General features: G+C 37.8%; 2 protein-coding genes across 2 annotated transcripts in view; one reads left to right on the top strand and one right to left on the bottom strand.

Moving 5' to 3' along the window:
* Positions 1 to 12,274, top strand: part of ascc2 (activating signal cointegrator 1 complex subunit 2) — a 36,945-nt gene extending 24,671 nt beyond the window's left edge. Inside the window, exons 15-19 of the mRNA XM_052032189.1 lie at positions 357 to 476; positions 3,263 to 3,481; positions 4,515 to 4,593; positions 6,675 to 6,769; positions 11,043 to 12,274. Of these exons, the coding sequence (XP_051888149.1) occupies positions 357 to 476; positions 3,263 to 3,481; positions 4,515 to 4,593; positions 6,675 to 6,769; positions 11,043 to 11,217 (688 nt within the window). The 3' untranslated portion in view covers positions 11,218 to 12,274. The remainder of the gene's footprint in view (positions 1 to 356; positions 477 to 3,262; positions 3,482 to 4,514; positions 4,594 to 6,674; positions 6,770 to 11,042) is intronic.
* A 3,818-nt stretch (positions 12,275 to 16,092) lies between these two features.
* Positions 16,093 to 19,098, bottom strand: LOC127579409 (cytochrome b-c1 complex subunit 9). Its single transcript, XM_052032190.1, has 2 exons — positions 18,917 to 19,098; positions 16,093 to 16,699 (listed from the first exon to the last, which is right to left on the bottom strand). The coding sequence occupies exons 1-2, from the start codon at positions 19,055 to 19,057 to the stop codon at positions 16,649 to 16,651; spliced, it is 192 nt and encodes a 63-aa protein (XP_051888150.1). The 5' UTR covers positions 19,058 to 19,098; the 3' UTR covers positions 16,093 to 16,648.
* Between the last annotated feature and the right edge of the window lie 50 nt (positions 19,099 to 19,148).

Below are 19,148 nucleotides of genomic sequence, written 5' to 3'. Positions count from 1 at the left end.
ATTTATCCTTGGTTTGTGCTTTTAAACATAAAATATAACCAAGGATAGAGCATACTGACCACAAGATTTAAGCTTGCATATTCTTCACACCTATAATTAATGTATTTAGTTTCTGTTCTTTTTATGCTGAAAAACTTGATTTCCCATTTATTTTTCAGTCTAGCATTGAAGATTTAAATTTTATCATCCTGAATTTATAATTCTTGCTGCTGCTTTAATGGAAATTGGTGTTCATACAATCTAAAATCAAATACAAGTTTCTGAATATGTTCTTGAAATGTTTAGTAATCTGAAGTGCAAATTGTAATATTCCATGAAGCAAGGTCTAACAATTGAATGTATTTTATGTTCATTAGGCAGGTGAAACAGAACCAGGAGTCAGTTCTTTCAACAAGACGAAATGTTTTTGACTATGATGAGTTTGATGTTTACAACAGAAATACTGTAGACCTGAGCAAGATCTGGAAAGGCAAGAAGTGAGTCTGGCATTCCAAATCAAAATTTGACCTTGAATAGTTATTGTAGATGTGTTGGATTGAATCTTTATGATTTATTCAGAATCTTTGTACTTTTTTAGAGGTTTATGATGAGCCAAAAAAATACATTCTACACAAAAAAAGATTTAAATGTCAATGTCCTCAGTGGCTCAGTGGTTAATTGCAGAACGTATAGTTCCCAGGTTTAGTTATGCATCTGTATTTTAAATTTATTTTTGTATTTGCCTTCTAATGGGAAGATGAAGTCTCAGCAATAGTAGTCTGAGTAACCAGTTCTCAAACCAGTCATTAAGAAATGTGGGTTGGTGAGGGAATGAGAAAGGAAATGTGTTTGTGATTCAATGCAAAATAAAACAAAAACTTTATTAGACTTTTAACTCCTGGAAAATAAAAACTTACTTTTTTACTCCAAACTACACAGTTCCCTTCTGCATATCTCAGTTGCATGTCCCTACTGAAAACTGATTGAAACCCTGCTGGAAGTTTCTATCCTTGCAAACGACAGCACCAGCTCTAACTTTTCCTTTCTCTCCAAGGTCTTTGAATAAGTTGTTGCTCCCCAAATTCATGCACATCTTGCCTGAAATTTCTGTTTGAATCCCTCCAGTCAGGTTTCTGCCCCCACCGCAGTACTGAAGCAGCATTAATTACAGTTACTAAATGTATCTAATGTTCTTTGTTCTCAGAGTGCCCTTAGGGTTATTAATCTTGTACGTAGAGGTCTTTTGGTACTACTAGAATCAAGATTGATCAATAAAGAAGAATCATGTCCTTAGGAAAAGAAGAGAAATTGAGAGCTGAAAATAGCTCTGAAAGTTTTACTCTTCATTAGATAATGGGCATAGATTGTTTCCTGTGGTACCTTGTACAGCCTGCATGTCTTTTCACTTCTTCAGAATAACATTAACTGTTCATGGGGTCTTGCTTAATTTTTTGAAAATGTGAAAATTTGTATATCTTGTATGTCTCACTTGTAATGGGAAACAGGTCAATTCTAAAATTGGTCTCATCAATGAGAAGTCAAAACAGGCTCTTTCTTTTGTCTTAACCACATGCAATCATCCTAACTGTAAGAGGGAATTATTACTATAGTGTCTACTTAAAGTATCCTCTGCAATCTCTCTGACATTATGCAAAGACAGTGCTCAACTTTCTAAGTATGAATTTTCTCATTGCCAATTAAATTATAACCACAAAAACTAACTTGATTTAGTATCCTACCTGATGTCGAGGAACTCAGTAGAACTCCTGTCCAATAAATGAAAAAAACAAATCTGTATTGTTATTACAGGTGTTTCTGGTTTTATTTATAGATATAAAACTTCTTAAGTGATGGAAAACAGAACTCGATGTGCGAAATGATTATTTTTCAGTTTAGAGAGAATTATAAAGTGTTAATTCCCTGTCCTATGAGAGTTGGTTTTGGGACTACTGTTCTTTTTGATGTGTATTGATGACTTGTAAGAGAATATAGAGCATAATTTCAAAGATGAAAAAACTCATTGTAAGAAAACAATAACAGACCTCAGTAAGACATAGGCTGGTGAAATGGGGAGATAAATGGCATGTCCACCTTAATGAAATGAAGCACGTGCATTTTGGTAGGAAGGATGCGGAAGCAAATATCAATCAAATGGTACATTATGGAAGTGGGTACAAGAACCAAGTAGGCTGTATCTTCATTTTCGAAAGAAGGTGACAAAGTAAAGTTTTAAAAAACGTTTTTTTATAAAGAAGGCATAAAAATCATAGCAGTTTATACTAGTTGAAAAAGAGCTACCCAGCCCCATCCCACCTAGAGGCATCATATGCATAGTACAGCAGGTTACAGTTCTTATCCAACAACTTGTTAAACTGTGAGAGTTTCTGCCCCTACATTCTTTAAGATGGTGTGGTCCATATACCCTCTGAGTATTTTTTTACACTTTAAAAACAACAAGGTCCCTTCCATATCCTTTTATGTAGTTCCTGAGCCCTAGGTATATGATTTTAAAATTTGAGCTATGGAGAACCAAAGCAACGGAATTGCAAAATTCCCTTGACATTTGCTGGTTAAGATCCAACTGGATTATTATGCTCAATTCTGAGCACCAGACGGTAGAAAGGAACTCAAAGAATTTGTAGAGGAGATTTGCTAGAATCATCCAGGGATGAATGATCTCATAGAAGCTAGATTATCTTCCTAAGAACAGATAAGATGAAAAGGTATGTTATAGAGGTGATCGAAGTTGTAAATGGTACTGAGATGCTTCTCAGACGTTACCTTGGGAATAAGAAGGATTTACTCCTATTCTGGTTCTGAGAGTTCTGATGAGGCCAATTTTGGAACCATGGACTCTTCTGCAGATGGGGCAGGAGATGCCTGATGGGATGGGTGGGTGAGTAGTTTGTGAAGTCTCTTGCTGTGATGGAGCTTGGAGTGCTTGATTTGGGAGTCTGGTGTTGGGATTGTAAGAATGTGATGAGTTGATATTGGCCCGAGAGAGAACAGGAGGGGGCAGTGATGTTTATTTAGTTGCATTACTAATGGATATGGAGGATTTTGTGAAGGCAGCATTGATGATATCTCTCCAGTGTTTTGAGGTGCATACTGTAGGTAGTCCAAGTCTCAGAAATGTACAGGAGGGAAAGATCACTGCTGCCCAATAGCCTACAAGCTACTTCAAAAATATTTTTTCTTGCACAGATCACAATTTAATTGAATTTATGAAATAAACACAAAATACTGAGTTTTTGATGAGGATGTATTTTCATTATCTTTGCAGAAAAGGAGAAAATGCAAAAGCATTGCTTGATGATAAGACTCATATTGCACAACAAAAAGAAAGATATAATGCTTACAGTATAGTCGTAGAGAATGTGCCAGTAGAAGATGGAGGTCAGTTTTATGCGGATGGCTATGATGACGAATACGATGACACATATGATGTTAATCAAATTGGAGCAAATGACGTGGATTCTGATGATGAACTTATCAGCAGAAGGTAGGATGAACGGCAATACGCCATAATATGACTGATGCATATTAATCATAATATGCATCATATGCATATTGGAAGCCTTGGAACCTTAATGTTACCAAGTGTATTTCTGATTATCAATCTTTTAATATAAAAACTGTTGTTAATTACTAAACTGTTAGGATATTTGATTGTGGTTTTCAAGATTACACTTTGAAATTATTTACAGATACTCTGTTTAGCTGCATGCCATACTAATGTAAAAGTACACCTCATTTATGTTTATGCAGGATAAACTAATGAAAATAGAATTGTAGAATTTCCCTTCAATGTGAAGTTCATATTCTCTCTCTACTATTATTATCCTGGCTACTTGTCTCAATTCAGAGATGAATTAAGGATACAAGCTGGTATGGAACTATTCTTTCCTTACAGTACATGAGGTTAATATATGATTTCAGGTAAAAGACTTTGAAGAAAAGTGAACCAAGGATTTTATAGTTCTATAATAAGAGTTTGTTACTTTAGACTCAGAAGAAAGCTTAATGATTCAATAAAGGTTAATTGATGTATTGTCATCAAATTGAAAAGAAAATATTACAATGTAAGTGCAGACAGATGGCATGATGTGGAATTTTAGGTCAGGAAAGGATAGAATTTCATGAGAGTAAAATTTCCAAGTTTGAAATTGCGAGACAGTAGTAAATGTATTTTGTATAGAGGGTGTGCATCTAGATGCAAAATTTCTTATAGGTAGATTGTATAGAAGCTCAACAATCAATTTAAATGGACATATGTGCTCCAAAGTTTTCAAGACCTTCAAGCTTTTCAATTTAGAACAAGGATTGAATTGTGCAGAATTGAAATTAGGCTCCTCTAGTTGAGGAATTGTATTCAATTCTTTACACTTCCCTCGTTACGTTTGCAGGAACCATATGTAATGATCTTCAAAATGGACAAGTGCATTAAAGCTCAATGGCATTCCCAAATAATTTCACAAGTAAAAGGCTTTAATTGTCTGTGTGTGTACCATAGTCCACTTGCTTGTTTCCCACAGACCATTTACGATCCCTCGTGTTTTGCGACAGAAAGAGGAAGTAGAAGAGGAAGAGGAAGCTGAAGCTGAAGTACCAAAGGTAATTCAAATTATTTAGACCAATGAAGTGTAATTTGTTGGGATTTAACACATTTATGGAAACTGATGCACAGACAAGTATTGCATTTATTTTACAATTATATTTTTATATTCTAGCTTGTTTTCTGTTCTCGGGGGGATTGCTGCTGGTATTCTTATTCTAATTCTTCGAATAGCTTTTATGACATTCTACATTAATTCAAATAATGGAGTTGCAGCAATAACGAATTTGAGATGAATCATTCCGAGCTTAATATCTTCTCCCCTGTCCCCTGAGGTATTCACTAGTTTAGAACATAAAATAATAGAGCACAGGAACAGGCCATTCTGCACCAACTATGATGCCAATCTAAACTAATCCCATCTGCTGGCATATGATCCACATTCCCTCTACTCCCTGCCTGTTCTTGCGTCTGTTTTAAAAGTTGCTGTCATATCTGCTTCCACCACCTTCTCTGGCAATGCATTCTAGGCACCTACCACTTTCCGTGTAAACAAAAAAAACTTGCCTTGCAAATTTCCTTCTCTCATTTAAACCTACGCCCTCTAATATTAGACATTTCCAACCTTGGAAAAAGACTCTGACTACCTACCTTCTCTTTGACTCTCTTGGATTTGTTTAACCAATTTACCAAAATGAAAAGCAATTTAGCACCTACCATGGTAGCCAAGAAATCCTTTACATCTTAAAGGCAAAGGCGTTTGAACTTCAAGGCAGAAGTATTTGTAACTAATTTAGTCATAATATTTGAGGATGTTCAGTACTCATTCACACAGATTTTTATCAAATAAACATTTGCGTTGAGAGGTGCTCCAGTGGGTTTGTTTTTTTTTAATTTGGGGAGGGAAAAAAAGTATTTCTGTCAAACCTCTGCTTTTGTTCTATTTAAATGGGACAACAAAATCAAATTTGTGTTTTAGTATCTTCCATTAAATTCATCCAGTACCTTCCAGTTCTCTTACCAACACTGTTTGCAATTCATGTCATCCCATTCACATTAAATGGGGTGGTGGGGGAAAGTGACTGATGTAATGGTTCTAATAATAGAATCTTTTGGTGTATTGAGTTTATGCCAGCTCTTTCTCAAAGTAATCTGATTAGCTCCCCTGCCCTTTCCCTACATCTTTGCAGTATTTTTTTTTCACTCGAGAATTTTACCAGTTCCCCTTTGAAAGGAGGGGAGCTGGAAACACCAGTAAGAGGATATCTCGAAACTGGTATTATTTTTTGCCTGCCACAGGTTCTTACCATTTACTGGCACAACCTTTTCCCTTATCTGCCACCCCATCAGGCACTGCATTCCAGATCCTAACTGTGTATTAGATTAAAAGATTTTCCTTATGAGTCCTCTTTGCCTGTCGCCTTAAGTCAATGCCCTCTGGTTCAGCAATTGGAAACTGTTTCTGCATATTTGTTGGCTAAATCCTTAATGCTTTTAAACTCTTCAATCAAATCGCCTGTTAGTCTGATTCTGCTGTTGAGGGAAACAATCCCAACTTCTTCAGTCTATTTACATAACTGTAACCACTCATCCCTGGATTGGTTTGAGTAAACCCCTTCAGTTCTCTTCCCAAAGTCTTGATGTTCTTCCAAAAGTGTGGTTAATTACTGAGATATCTTTATGCATAAATGTGGATTGAATACACAAATGAAAATAAACTAAACAAAATTAAAATAAATTTTCCAGGTTTAAAGTTGTTACTATTTTTGATTGCTTAAACACAAAATTCCACTGTACTGATCACAAAGATTATTCCAGATAAGGTGGTGTATCTCATGAAGTTTTCAACAGAATCCTAATCCATATAAAACCATTGTTTAGAATTGAAAACCAAAATACTGCAGACACTGGAAATCTGAAATAAAAATAGAAAATACTGGAAATACACAACATGCCCAAATGCTGACTGATCTGCTGAATCCAGCATTTTGTCAGTTTATTGTTCAGATTGTTGGAGAATGAATGATGGTTATGGATGTTGTCTGGCAAGCTACCAAAGATCTATTTATGTGAAGGTAAAAAGAATGGTGTTTGAGATTGCTGAAATATGTGATGATTAATGAATTGTTGTAATTTCTAGGAGGAAGGGCCAAAGAGGGATCTATTTGTACAAGACCCAGCGTTGCTAAGGGAAAAGGCTGAGGCAAGGCGTGCCGCTTTCTGTGCCAGAAAAGGGTAAGAAGCTATGGCAGGGGCAAAAAATACATATGTTTTGACATGTTCTTGTATTAGTGTTTGTCTTTTGTTTTTATTTTTGTCCTTGTTCTTTAAGTGTCTCTGGCATGTGACTTTACCTGACAAAGTTCAGGATTATCAATATTTACATGTGAAACTTCATACACAGTTATAAGGTTCTGCCTCATTTTAAAGTGAATGATTTCATTTGAGTGGAGCAACCCAAAGGTACCTGGAGAAATTGAATGGCTCCCAAACTCAAACCAGACTGCAGCTTTGAAATCTCTGTTTGCGACTTTGCAATTTCATAATTTATAGACTTAAAATTGTGCCTCACTCAGTGCTCAAGATGCATTCCCAGAAAGCATTTACCTATGTGAAATAGTGAATCATTACCGACAGTGCTGCTGTGCCAGGAACCTAGTTAAGAGCTTAGTGCTCTACTTGTGCCTCTGTAGTGACCACTTAAGTTTGTTTTTGACACAGGGAAATCTCCACGCTGGGGACAGATATGCAGTCAATCAAAGGAGGGGGAGAGTGCATGTCAGTAAGAAGTGAGGTGAGAGACTGTAAGCTCCGAGCAGTCTGTCAACGCATGGAACAGCTGCTACTTGTCTCTAGCCCTGAACCCCACATTTCGGCACTGACTGGTCCCACTCAACCCAGTCTGACCACCATCAGCCTCACAGGAAGCTCCTCCTCATTGCCTTGGTGACTACACACTAAACTGGGCAGAGGTAGGATCACAGTTTAATTGTTGTGGAAGGGCCAGCTTCCCAGCACCATAGCCAGGGTGGGTGTCATTTTTATAGTATGGAGGGGTACATACCTGTGAGTGTTCAGACTCCAGGGCCAAAAGTTCCCCAAGAGTCAGTGCTATCGGGGGTAGTGCTAAGCAGATAGCCAGTGTAATGATTTTCTAAATTTAGCAGAGAACCACTGCAGCCACATTTCTATTTTATTTATATTCTGACTTTATTTAATTTTTACATGCTTTCATTTTATTTCATGAAGGAAAAATATGCATGCCTCTACAAAATATTGAGTAAGATACTGCAAAATTAGTTGAAAGTGTCATCATTCATGGCAGTGATTACTTCTAGTGTTTATTTTCATTTCTCGAACTAAGCTCCAGATGGTTTGATTTTTGACCCTGATACAGACAAGGTCATTTGTCTGGGTGGCACATTGGCACAGCAGTTACTGCTACTGCCTCACAGCTCCAGGGTCCCAGGATTGATACTGACCTCAGGTGCTATCTCTGAAATTTGCATGCTCTCCCTTTATCCTCATGGGTTTCTGACATGGGTGTGTTGGCTTCCTCCCACATTAGTTTAGACTTAAGTCTTCAGTCTTCAAAAAAAGGTACAATTTTTACTTTGGTGATTCTAAAGTTGAAAAAAAAAGGAAGGGTATAATTTGGAGTAAGAGAAAAATTCTGTTTGGGTAATAAGTATTTTCCTACTTATGACTTATGCAAGAATTCCTAGTTTACCATCTGTGAGTTGGTCTGCAAGGCTTCCAGTTAAGGTGACTAACACCTTCTGGAGGTTAGATTGAAACAGAGCTACCCAATGCAAAGAAATGAGATTCTGGGACACTGTTATCTTCCTGGTGCCAGGATTCAGGATATCTGCTCTTGGCTGGAGAAGAATTTACAGTGAAAGGAGGAGTATCCAATAATCATGGTACATGTAGGTACCAATACCAAAGAAAGAAGTGTTGCATAGTTATTAGGTACGGTAAATGGCTTGGCTTGGTCATAGAAAACAGGGTAGTGTTGGAGGGATATTTCTCTGACTGGAGTCCATGAACAGTGGTGCTGTTAAAGGATCAGTGCCGGGACCCCTGTTGTTGGTGATGTATGTAAATTACCTGAATGAAAATGTAGGTAACCTGATTAGTAAGTTTGCAGGTGACACACAAGATGGTGGAATTGTGGATATTCCAGGATGTCAAAGGATACAAGAGGATATATCAGTTGGAAATATGAGTGGAGAAATGGCAGATAGAGTTTAATCTGGACCGGTGTGAGGTGCTGCATTCTGGGAGGTCAAGTGTAAGAGGAAAGTATACAGTAAATGGCAGGACGCTTAGGAGTATTACTGTACAGAGGGATCTTGGAGTGCAACTCCATAGCTCCCTGAAAATGGCAACACAAGTGGATTGGGTTGCTCAGAAGGTATATGGCATGCTTGCCTTCATCAGATGAAGCATTGAGTATAAAGGTTAGCAAGTTATGTTCTACTGTATGGAACTTTGGTTAGGCCACGTTTAGAGTATTGTGTCCCATTTTAATTGCCACATTACAGGAAGGATGTGGATGCTTTGGAGAGGGTGCAGAAGAGGTTCACCAAGATGTTGCCTGGATTGAAGAGTATAAGGAAAGGTTGGACAAACTTGGATTGTTTTTGCTGGAGCGTCAGAGGTTGAGGGGTGACCTGGAAGAAGTATATAAAATTATGAGAGACATAGATCGGGTGAGAGTCTTTTTCTCAGGACAGAAATGTCAAATATCAGAGGGCATAGGTGTGGGATGAGGGGGGAAAGTTTAAAGGTGATTTGTGAGCAAGATTTTTGACACAGTGGTAGGTACCTGGAATGCCCTGCTAGGGAGAGTGGGAGAAGCGGATACAGTAGCAATCCTTAAGAGGCATTTAGACAGGCATATGAACAGGCAAGGAATTGTAGGAGTAAGGACCTTTTGTAGGCAGGTGGTATTAATTTAGATTTGCATCATGGTCAGCATAGATATTGTGGGCCATGGAGTGTGTCCCGTGCTGTCCTGTTATATGTTAAATAGTGCTGAAAACATTATAGTTCAGACAAACTGCAGAAAAGACCTCAATTTTAACATCTTATCTAAAGGTATGGCTGCTAAATTCGCTGATTATACACAGATATATAGGAAACTACCTTATGAAGAGGACATTATGAGGCTAGAATGGGATATTGGTAGGTTAAGTGAATGGCAAAGATCTGACAAATGAAGATAATGGCAGGCAAAGTAAAAACTGCATTTTTTTCCGAAATGGTAAGAGATTACAGAAATCTGAGATGCACAGCGATCCGAGTGTCCCAGTGCAGAGTCCTCAAAAGGCTAGTATGTACATACTGCAAGTAATTAGGAAGTTTATCAGAACATTATTGATTATTGTGAGGGGAATTGTATACAAAAGTAGGGAGATTAATTTAGTATAGGGAAATTTGTTAATGCATTGGAAGCAATTCAGAGGAGGGTTACTATGCTGATATCAGGAATGGGCAGGTTAGATCATGAAAGGTTGGACAAGCAAGGATTCTATTTGCTGAATTTAGAAGATTAAGAGGTGACAATTGAAAGATACAAGATCCAGAGGAGTCTTAACAGTATGGATGTGGGGAGGATCTAAAATCTAGAACTGAAGGTCACAGTTTAAAAATAAGAGTTTGCTCATTTAAGACATTGAGGCAAATTATTTTCTGTCTGAAGGTCATGAGGCTTTGGAACTCAGCTCCTCAAAGGGCAGTGGAAACAGAGTTTTTAAATGGTTTTAAATTTTTTATGTGTGGTTATTTTATATGAGGTTGGTGCAGAGATAGATACTTGATTACCTTGGGTAGATGGGAATGCAAAATGGAGGTTACAGTCAGATCAGCTGTTAACATTAAATTGCAGAGTAGGCTTGGGTTGAGTGGCCTACATCTGCTCATATTTTGTGTGTTGTTTACTCCTGCTGGGAAATTCGTACATATGAATTGCTTTTGAAACTCCCAAGGTCGGTTGTTTAATATGACAGGCCTGTCTCAGGCTTCTATCTGGCTCTTTGTCAAGGTATGACCTGTGCTGAAAATTATCACTTAAAAATACTGCAGCTGACTTCTAATTGAGAACATTTTTTTAATCAAAATTCTTCAGTGTTGATATTCCCCTTTAGTTGTAATTTCTCGATTGTTTTGGATATTTTTCTCCATGTAAAGTATATAATTGGAGTGTTTTTTCAATAATTTGTACTGTGGGGGATCTCTGGATTTTGAATTGGTCTTTTGGGAAATTCGTACATGCACATACATTGTGGGACCCTGATTAAGTTTACTGAAAATCTGTCATCACAGCGCTGCCTTTCCAAGAATTTTCTCCCTCCACCACCGCCCCCCCCCCCAATCACAATATCCAGTTGTGATTCATTTATACTTGGTTGGTTCTGCTGAATGAGGCAAAACAATTGTTTCACCTTGTTTATTCACTGTTGTCTAAGTTATGATAATGTCAAAAATTATAATTTTTTTGCAGGATCAAACGTGACAATGCTGCTGTTACAGGAACTGCAAAGGGCCAGGGACAATCAAAAGAAACACTAATAGAAAGAAGAAAAAAAGAGGCTAATAAATCTCTTCGAGCCAATCATAATCGACGATCCCTAGCAGATAGAAAGCGGAACAAAGGAATGATTCCAACTTCTTTTTAGTCATTATTTCTTCTTAACTTTTCCTTCCTCTCTCTCCTGTTCTATTCTTAAGAATTCTCGACCTTTTATCACCACTTTAATCAAGAGCTGTGTAAATTGGACCCTTATTTTTCATAATGTTCTTTCTCAGGCAAGAGGAGCCAAACATATTGAATAATAATACATGAATTTACTTTCTTCTTCTTCTGGACAGAGTTTCACTCCCTTGAGTATTTTGCTGCAGAATCTCAGTCTTGCCAGCTGACAAACGTGGTGGCCAGATCTGAGTGTCAGTCAAAATTAGATTTCAGTGATGCAGGTAGAATAACAGCTATTCCTTTAATGGAATATTTTTTGTCTTCGCTGACATTTAAAAATTTCTCTATATTACAGTGTCTTCACTTATTTGGCTGCATATGTTTCAATCTATGATTCAGAATGATGCATCTTTAATACAGCTGCCCATTATTGCTAGACCATGCTACAATTAAATATTTTCAAGAAAAAAAGTTTATCGTTTTTTCATCCTTCCCGTTTTTTTAGATGCACTAGTGTCATGTATTATTTAACATCCAGAAGTTTCCTCATTCTGGTTTCAAGACCAGTCATTGGTGCCAGGTTTGACCTGGCTCTGTTAGAGACAGCTCGGCAGTGTTGGGTACCTGGGCTATTGGAAATCTTTTTCTTGTCTGTTGAAGTCTTGACTTGGAGACATAGAAAGGATGCAGATATCCTTTGCATAATCAATTTGCACATTGATGAACCAAAATGAACACTTGATGAGAATATTAATGCAAATGTGAAATTAGGATCGAAATAGATATATCACCATGTCGTGGGGAAGTATTTCAGCACACAGGCAGTAGGTAATGCACACAGTTCAGAATTCCTCATGTTGGCAATTGATAACTTGTCAGTTATCTATTGCACTGAATGTGCTTGATTTGTGGAGTTTGTTATGGTTTGTACTAACCAGTGGTATTTACATAATCCACACTTAATTACAACCAATTCATTTGCAGAGTTTAATGTGTGATGTAAATACAGCAACCATTTTCAAATAAATTCTGAGCCACCAGTCAGTATATTTGTATTTTTTTTAATTTGAGGATGTAAACTTTGCCAACAATGGTGACTTCTATTGCACATTTCTGCATATCCTATTACAACTAAGTGGCTTCCTTGGCATTTTCAATAGCCAAGTAAAATTCAGATCACTATTTTAACCTAATGACCAATTATTTGAGTTGCATTAAAGAGTAGTCCCAGAGTCGTGGTTTCAGTGCTATCACTCCTGGCAGCACAACAAAAAACTCGCACTCATTTTGGTGTAAACGTAGATTATTGCTCGTTTATTAATTTAACTGACAGTGGAGATAGTTTGGGTACAGACTAAATACATTCATATGAGAAGGAAAGACATCCTAACATGATGACTGAATGCTAGATGACTGAAGAAATTGAGAATAAAATGAAACAGATAAAGATTAAATGAGGTTCATAATAGAGTAGGAAAGCAAGTGCAGAGGAGAACTGAAAAAGGATTAAAGAGTGGCAGAGAATGTATGACAAAAGATGACAGAGAATGCAAGTCTTTTATAAACTACAGGGCTAGAAATTTGTGTAAGAAAGTGTCAAAAAAACTGTCCCAGATTGCTAGTGACTACAATGAGATTACATATCAGGCACTACCTACAACAAACAGTTGAGAATATCCTGCTAGAGACAAATTTCTGCTCTAGCAACTTTAAAAGGACGGTCAAGGAATTGAGATAGGGCAATTGTGTCTAAAATGCTAAGACCATAACAGTGATGATACAAATATGAGAAGAGTTTGTTGAAACAGGGCCACAAGAGAGACTGCAAATGCTGAAATCTGGAGCAAAAAGCAAACTACTGGAGGATCTCAGTGGGTCAAGCAACATCTGTGGAGGCAAAGGAATGAACCATCAGTCTTGATGCAGGGTCTTGACCTGAAATGTTGACCATTTCTTTGTCTCCAGATGCTGCTCGACCAACTGAGTTCCTTCAGTATTTTTTTTTGCTGGTTGAAATAGGGTTCATCATGTGGAATAAGGAAATTCACGGATAAATCTTAATAAATGCATGATCACATGCCCATGGGGACTGCCGATTTGATAAGACTTGATTTTGTTGTTTGGAATTTATTATGGAAGCACAAATAAGTCTGCGTCAAGATGCAAACTACACACTAAATAAGCCAAATATTTATAGTGATCCATACCGATGATCATTGCAAATAAGATAATTCAAGGCAAGTTTTGAATACAGACAGGAATGTGTCTTTCAAATTCTGTGATGTGATTGAAAGAATAAAGAACAATATAAAGAGAAATTGGTAATATCCAAATTCAGAAAACACAAATTCTGACTTTTTTTTCAGTTTTTGACCCCAGTCACCGGGATAAGCAGGGCACCTCCAGCTGGCCCAGGGAAAAAATGCAAAGCATAAATTAACACTGCAAGACTATTCAGTGTCCATCTGTTAATAGAACTTTTAGGATTGGCTGACATACAGCCTAAAGTTTTCCAGTATCATAAATTCCTGTTTGTATTAGGGATGAAATCGACATCCAAAGTAGTTCTTAGGATAGTTGAATAGAAATATGGGTGATTTCAAAATGTTCCTAATCTGTTTCTACTTATTAATTTATGGGATCTGGATGAAATTCACAAACAACATTTAGTAATATTATTTTCCATCCCTAATTGTCCTTTAGAAGTTGGTAAGTTGGTAAGCTGCTACCCTGAACCTGCAATCTTTGTAGTGAAGTGTTGTTGAATTGGGAATTCTAGTATTTAGACCAAGTAATGAAGAAAGAACAGCAACATATTTATAGGCCAAGATGGCTTTTTTGGAAAGACTCTTGCAGGTGATCTTTCCAAGAACACCTTTCATCACTGTAATAACAGACACTAGATTGGGTGGATTGGATTATTGGTGATTTTGTGGACATAACTGGATGATTTTCCACATTGTTGGATAGATGTCAATATTATATCTTTACTGGAACACCTTGACTCATGCCATAACTAGTTCTGGAACACTAGTCTTAAGCAGCCATAATGGGATATTGTCAGAACCCATTACTTTTGCTCTACTGTATGCAGTTCTGCCAGTCTCAATATCATGCAGATTGAAGTTGTCCATATCTTGCAATGTAAAAGGCCCAAGGATCATACACTGCACATGTAGCCAAATGTGACTGCACTTGCTTCAGCATTGTTTTCGATACTTGTGTTAGGCTCTCCTATTGTTGAGGATGGAGATGCCCAGAAACCTCCTTCAGCTATTTAATTGCCCACTCTTATCTACAAATGGATGTGGCAGGATTCTAGCTTTGATTTGAACCATGGATTGTAAAATTGTCTGGCTATGTATGACATGCTGCTACCACTGTTTAGCATGCATGATATCCTGTAGATCCCCCTCTCTCTTTGGTCTTCTTAGTGTTCAACATTAGCTCAGAAACATCACTTCATCTTTCTGTAGGGCAATTTGCAGCCGCGTTGCCTTCACGTTAATAACTTCAAAGCTTATACAGAGATTTTTTTGTCCTCTTGCATAGAACTGCTGGTAATAGAGATTCCACTACAGCCACTCTGAGTGGAAGAATTGCAATGCCAGCTCTTAATAGGTATCATCCATTGGCACTCAGCTAACAGGAATTGCCTGCTACTTTCCCCAAAACACTGCCAGACTATGGAAGTGTTCTTTCCTTGCATTATCACATTTATTAGTCATCCACTCCCATCCTTCACACCACTGTAGGCCTATTAGCTCATTATTCCTTTTTTGCACACTTTATTTTTGTAATTTATAGTAATTTTATGTCTTTGCATTGTACTGCTGCTGCAAAACAGCAAATTTCATTTCCTATAAATCGGTGATAATTCTGATTCTGAATATTTTCTAATTCTGGTGGAAAGTCATTGACCTAAAATATTAACTGCTTGTGTCATCAGAGGGCTGTAGGGAAGAATTTAGAGGCAAGGAGAACACAATTTAAAGGTCAGCAACACAATTTAAATGCAATGAGGATTTTGGGTTGAACAAGGAGCTAATGTTGCAACTGTAAGCAAGATTGATACAAATTCTTGGACCACAGGTAAGCTGAGTTATGAGGATCCAGTACGAAAATGGGTATGAGTGGAAAGACCATATATGGTCTTACTGAAGGGTCAAGATCTATATGGATTACTCCTGCTCATTCCTACGTTATGTAAAATCTTCCCCATCTACTCTTGCTCAGCAATTGATACTATTTTCTACTTGTACTTTCCTTTCACTCATCAGGTCAAATTTCTGCTAAGCCTTCCCGATTCTATCCCTAAACTTGCACCTTGGCATTAAATTCACCTCCTAGTTCCCTAATCCTGAAGTGCTGTTGACACGACTTTCAAGCTTTTAAGTGATCCTAATGGTTCTCTTCTCCACCCCCCCAAGGTATTGACCTGCTCTCCTTCAAGTCTATTAACAGCTGCTCAGAAAATTCAGACCATGCTGTCCTTACAAACTGCAACCTTTCTCTTCACTTGTCCTTTTAGGTGCTTTCATATTCCAAATTATTTTATTTCCTTCCTGTCAGCTTTTCGGTAAACAAAGGGCAAAGATGGTCCATTTACAATTCTTGTGCTACATTAGCTCATCTGCACACTTTTCCACTCGCACTGCTGACACAACTTAGACTAACATGCCTGTTCCACAGGCATATCTGTGAAATGATCTAAGGAATTGGCTACCTAAGCCCACTTCAAAAGTGATACCACTAATAACAAAGGAAAATAAACAATGAGTAAACTCAGGCTTATTGGACCCTTGGTGGGAAAAAAACATGTTCAAACAGGTACAGAACAATGTGTTCAATAAAAAGGTTCAAGTTTTCTTAGTTTTTATTCCCCCATATAGGTCAAAAGTTTTCAATAGCCTCAAGGGTACATTTTCAGAAGTAACATGAATATTGAAGGCATTGTTTCATTAATATAACTTTTAAAAATCAAACTGACTTTTTAATGTCACCCTAAAATAAAGTAATTCAAGTCAATGTGAATAACAAAATGCCAAAAACCAGAAATGTACAACTTAATTTAAGCAACTTTGAATTAAGAGGTCACAGTATCTCTCAATTGAAAAAAAGATCGAATATACCATCTGTCCTGGCATACTTCAGAGAAAATATGTCTTTAGTGGTCAGCAGAGGCAGAAATGATTAAAAGGCAAAAAAATAATTATAGAATTTATTTGTTATCTCTATCATCTTCAGCAAAAGAAATCCAGTATTAATCAAATTAAAGTAATATTCCATTCTTGTAGGGATTGTGCAGAAGTCATCTGACGAAATCAACAGTCCTAGTGGATGCGATATCAATGCAGGGCTAGTCATCAGAAGCAACAGTCAAGATATTTCAGTGTTCCTTACACCATGGAACCTTATTCATCCTCTTTGTTTTCATAATTGTGTTTGATGTGTTTCCAGAGTTTCTGCAAACAGAAAAACCATTATTGCACTGATCTAATTTTCACCTTGTGTTATTAAAATAAAGGTTTGGAAAATTTGATTATCAACTTGAAATATAAAACAGTACCAGGATAAAGTAAATTTACAAACTAACTGAAGTAATGAAAATTACCAACAGGTTTTCCTGTTCACATCAAAAGATTGAGATCTAAAATGAAACTTGTGTAGGCAGATCAATCACAAGTTCCAATGAAGGGGTTTTGACCCAAAATGTCAATTTCTCTTTGTACGGATGCTGCCTGACCCAAGTGTTTCTAGCATTTTCTGTTTTTAGTTCAATCATTTGGCCGGTATCTGTTCATTCACTATGTTGTATCTTTATTGAGCAGACAATCTTCTGTCCATCCATACTCCTAAATCATTCCATTGATGGGTATAATTCAAAGCTTGCATGTTAGTCTTGGTAAGATCCTGAATTGTATTTGGCCTGTCCTCAAGTGGTGAGGAAACCAAATGGTGCTGTTTGCCTTCTCCTTGACTGGCCATAGCTCTCCAGGTCATTGTATGTTGTAAACCCCACTCAGTTGTCATTGTAAACCCCACTCAGGATTTCATTTTGTGAAAAAGTTGAAAATAAAATTGTACAATGAGGTAATGTTGTACTGAAATGTCTCAGGAAAAAAATGATTAACAGCTGAGAAATTTCAGTGCAACTTTTCTAGTCTTAGTTAAGGAGCAACAGCCAGGATATCTGTAGAATTCTGGTCTTGAAACTTTGCCGTTCAAAGCAGAATTCATTTGAACAAGAAAAAGCCAATGGAGCCTTGACATAACCTGGATAGTCAGTATACTTTTCAGTATAACATAGCTTCCACATACTTCACAAACAAATTCTTAAGTATGGCTTAAATGCACAATGTTCTGATTTTGAATACTGTTGCATTAGGGAAGAACGTAATTTGGAGTAGACCAGCTTGCCCTTCGAGCTCATCAAGATCATGGCTGACCTTCCACCTCAACTCCATTTTCCTGCACTATTATTGCTTTACTTCCCCTAATGTCCAGAAATCTATCAATCACCCTTTTGAATAACTCAATTAACAAGCCTCCATAATCCTTCAGGAAAGAATTCCAAAGATTCAACACCCCTCAAGTGAACAAGTTTCTCATCACATTCTATTCTATATGGCCTTCCTCTTATCCTGAGACTGTGGCCCTGACTCTTGATTCTTCATCCTTGCATCCACTCTGTCAAGCCCTATAAGAATTTTCTAGGTTTCAATTGGACACTTTGGCCTGGTTTTATTTCTTGATCTTAGCTGTGGGTGATACAAATGATAGTCTGGGAAGTGGTGGTTACATGTTCAGTAGTAAGAGTCATGACCAGGGTGGAGGAGGATTGGTCAAAGTATTCTGGGAGTGCCTTCAAAAGAAGTACAGCAGTTTAAGAAGCTAGCTCATCAATTCAAGGATAAGTAAGGATGGGTGATAACGAACACCCAGATCCCAAAAATGAATGAATAAAATCACTGGGTCCTTAGGATTTATTGGCTTTCAGTCTCATCAACTTTACTAATACTTTTTTGTTTGAAAAACGATTACAGAAAAGTCAATGAATCAGTGCAGCAAATTATTTGACATAAACGAAATAAAAACTGTCCGGAGTACCAACTCTAACAAATTCTCCTTCATCCTTGGATCATGACTGTACCATCAAGTTATCACTTCCCAAACCATCATCCATATCACCCACACCCAAAATCAAGAAAGAAAACCAGAATATTACAAGTATTGGAAATCTGAAAAGAAAGTATCAGCACAGTGTCTGTGGAGCGAGAAAAGGTTAACGATCGAGTCGACGACCTTTCTGAAAGGTCATCGTCCAAAAATGTTGACTGTTCCTCCTTAAAGAGATGCTACTTAATTCCGAGGATTGTCAGCATTTTCTGTTTTGTTTAAGACAAAAACCGAGCATGAACAAAACTTATTAAATATAAAAAGCGAACACAATGTGGGCAAATTCACATGCTGGTGAGCAAATGGCTACCGATTTTTCTTTAAACCGTTAGCTTTCACACACTTTATAGCCAAGTGGGGCTCCGGGGAAGGGGAGAGCGAGGTACCCGAGGCGGCTGAGGAGGGGATTCAGCCCCCAAGCCCAGGGGACAAGCGGCGTCCTTCCCCAGGTCACCATCCTGCCCCGAATGAACCCACATCCCCGCTCCAAGTTGCAGCCTCACCCCCTGGTTGATGCGCTCAAAGATCATATCGCCAGTTTGGTCGAAGACCCGCTCGAAGACAACAGCCCCCAGCACGATGGTGAGCGCGAAGGTGGAGGTCCTCCTGAAGAGCAGGTTGTAGGCCTGCCGCACCAGCGCCATGTTGCTGCCGCCTCAGCCCGCACAACACCCTCCACAGCTCGTCACCCTCCGCCGCCCCTCAGCAGCACTCACACAGACAAAACCCACAGCT

The sequence above is a fragment of the Pristis pectinata genome, chromosome 17 (genome assembly GCF_009764475.1).
Source record: "Pristis pectinata isolate sPriPec2 chromosome 17, sPriPec2.1.pri, whole genome shotgun sequence".
Taxonomy (NCBI): domain Eukaryota; kingdom Metazoa; phylum Chordata; class Chondrichthyes; order Rhinopristiformes; family Pristidae; genus Pristis; species Pristis pectinata.
This window is presented reverse-complemented; position numbering and strand designations above follow the sequence as displayed.

Excerpts from the sequence above, each read along its gene's own strand:
- LOC127579409 (XM_052032190.1), bottom strand. The coding sequence starts at position 19,057 with ATGGCGCTGGTGCGGCAGGCCTACAACCTGCTCTTCAGGAGGACCTCC. Across the intron at positions 16,700-18,916 it reads TTGAGCGCATCAACCAGGGG|AAACTCTGGAAACACATCAA; the intron begins GTGAGGCTGCAA and ends TTCTGTTTGCAG.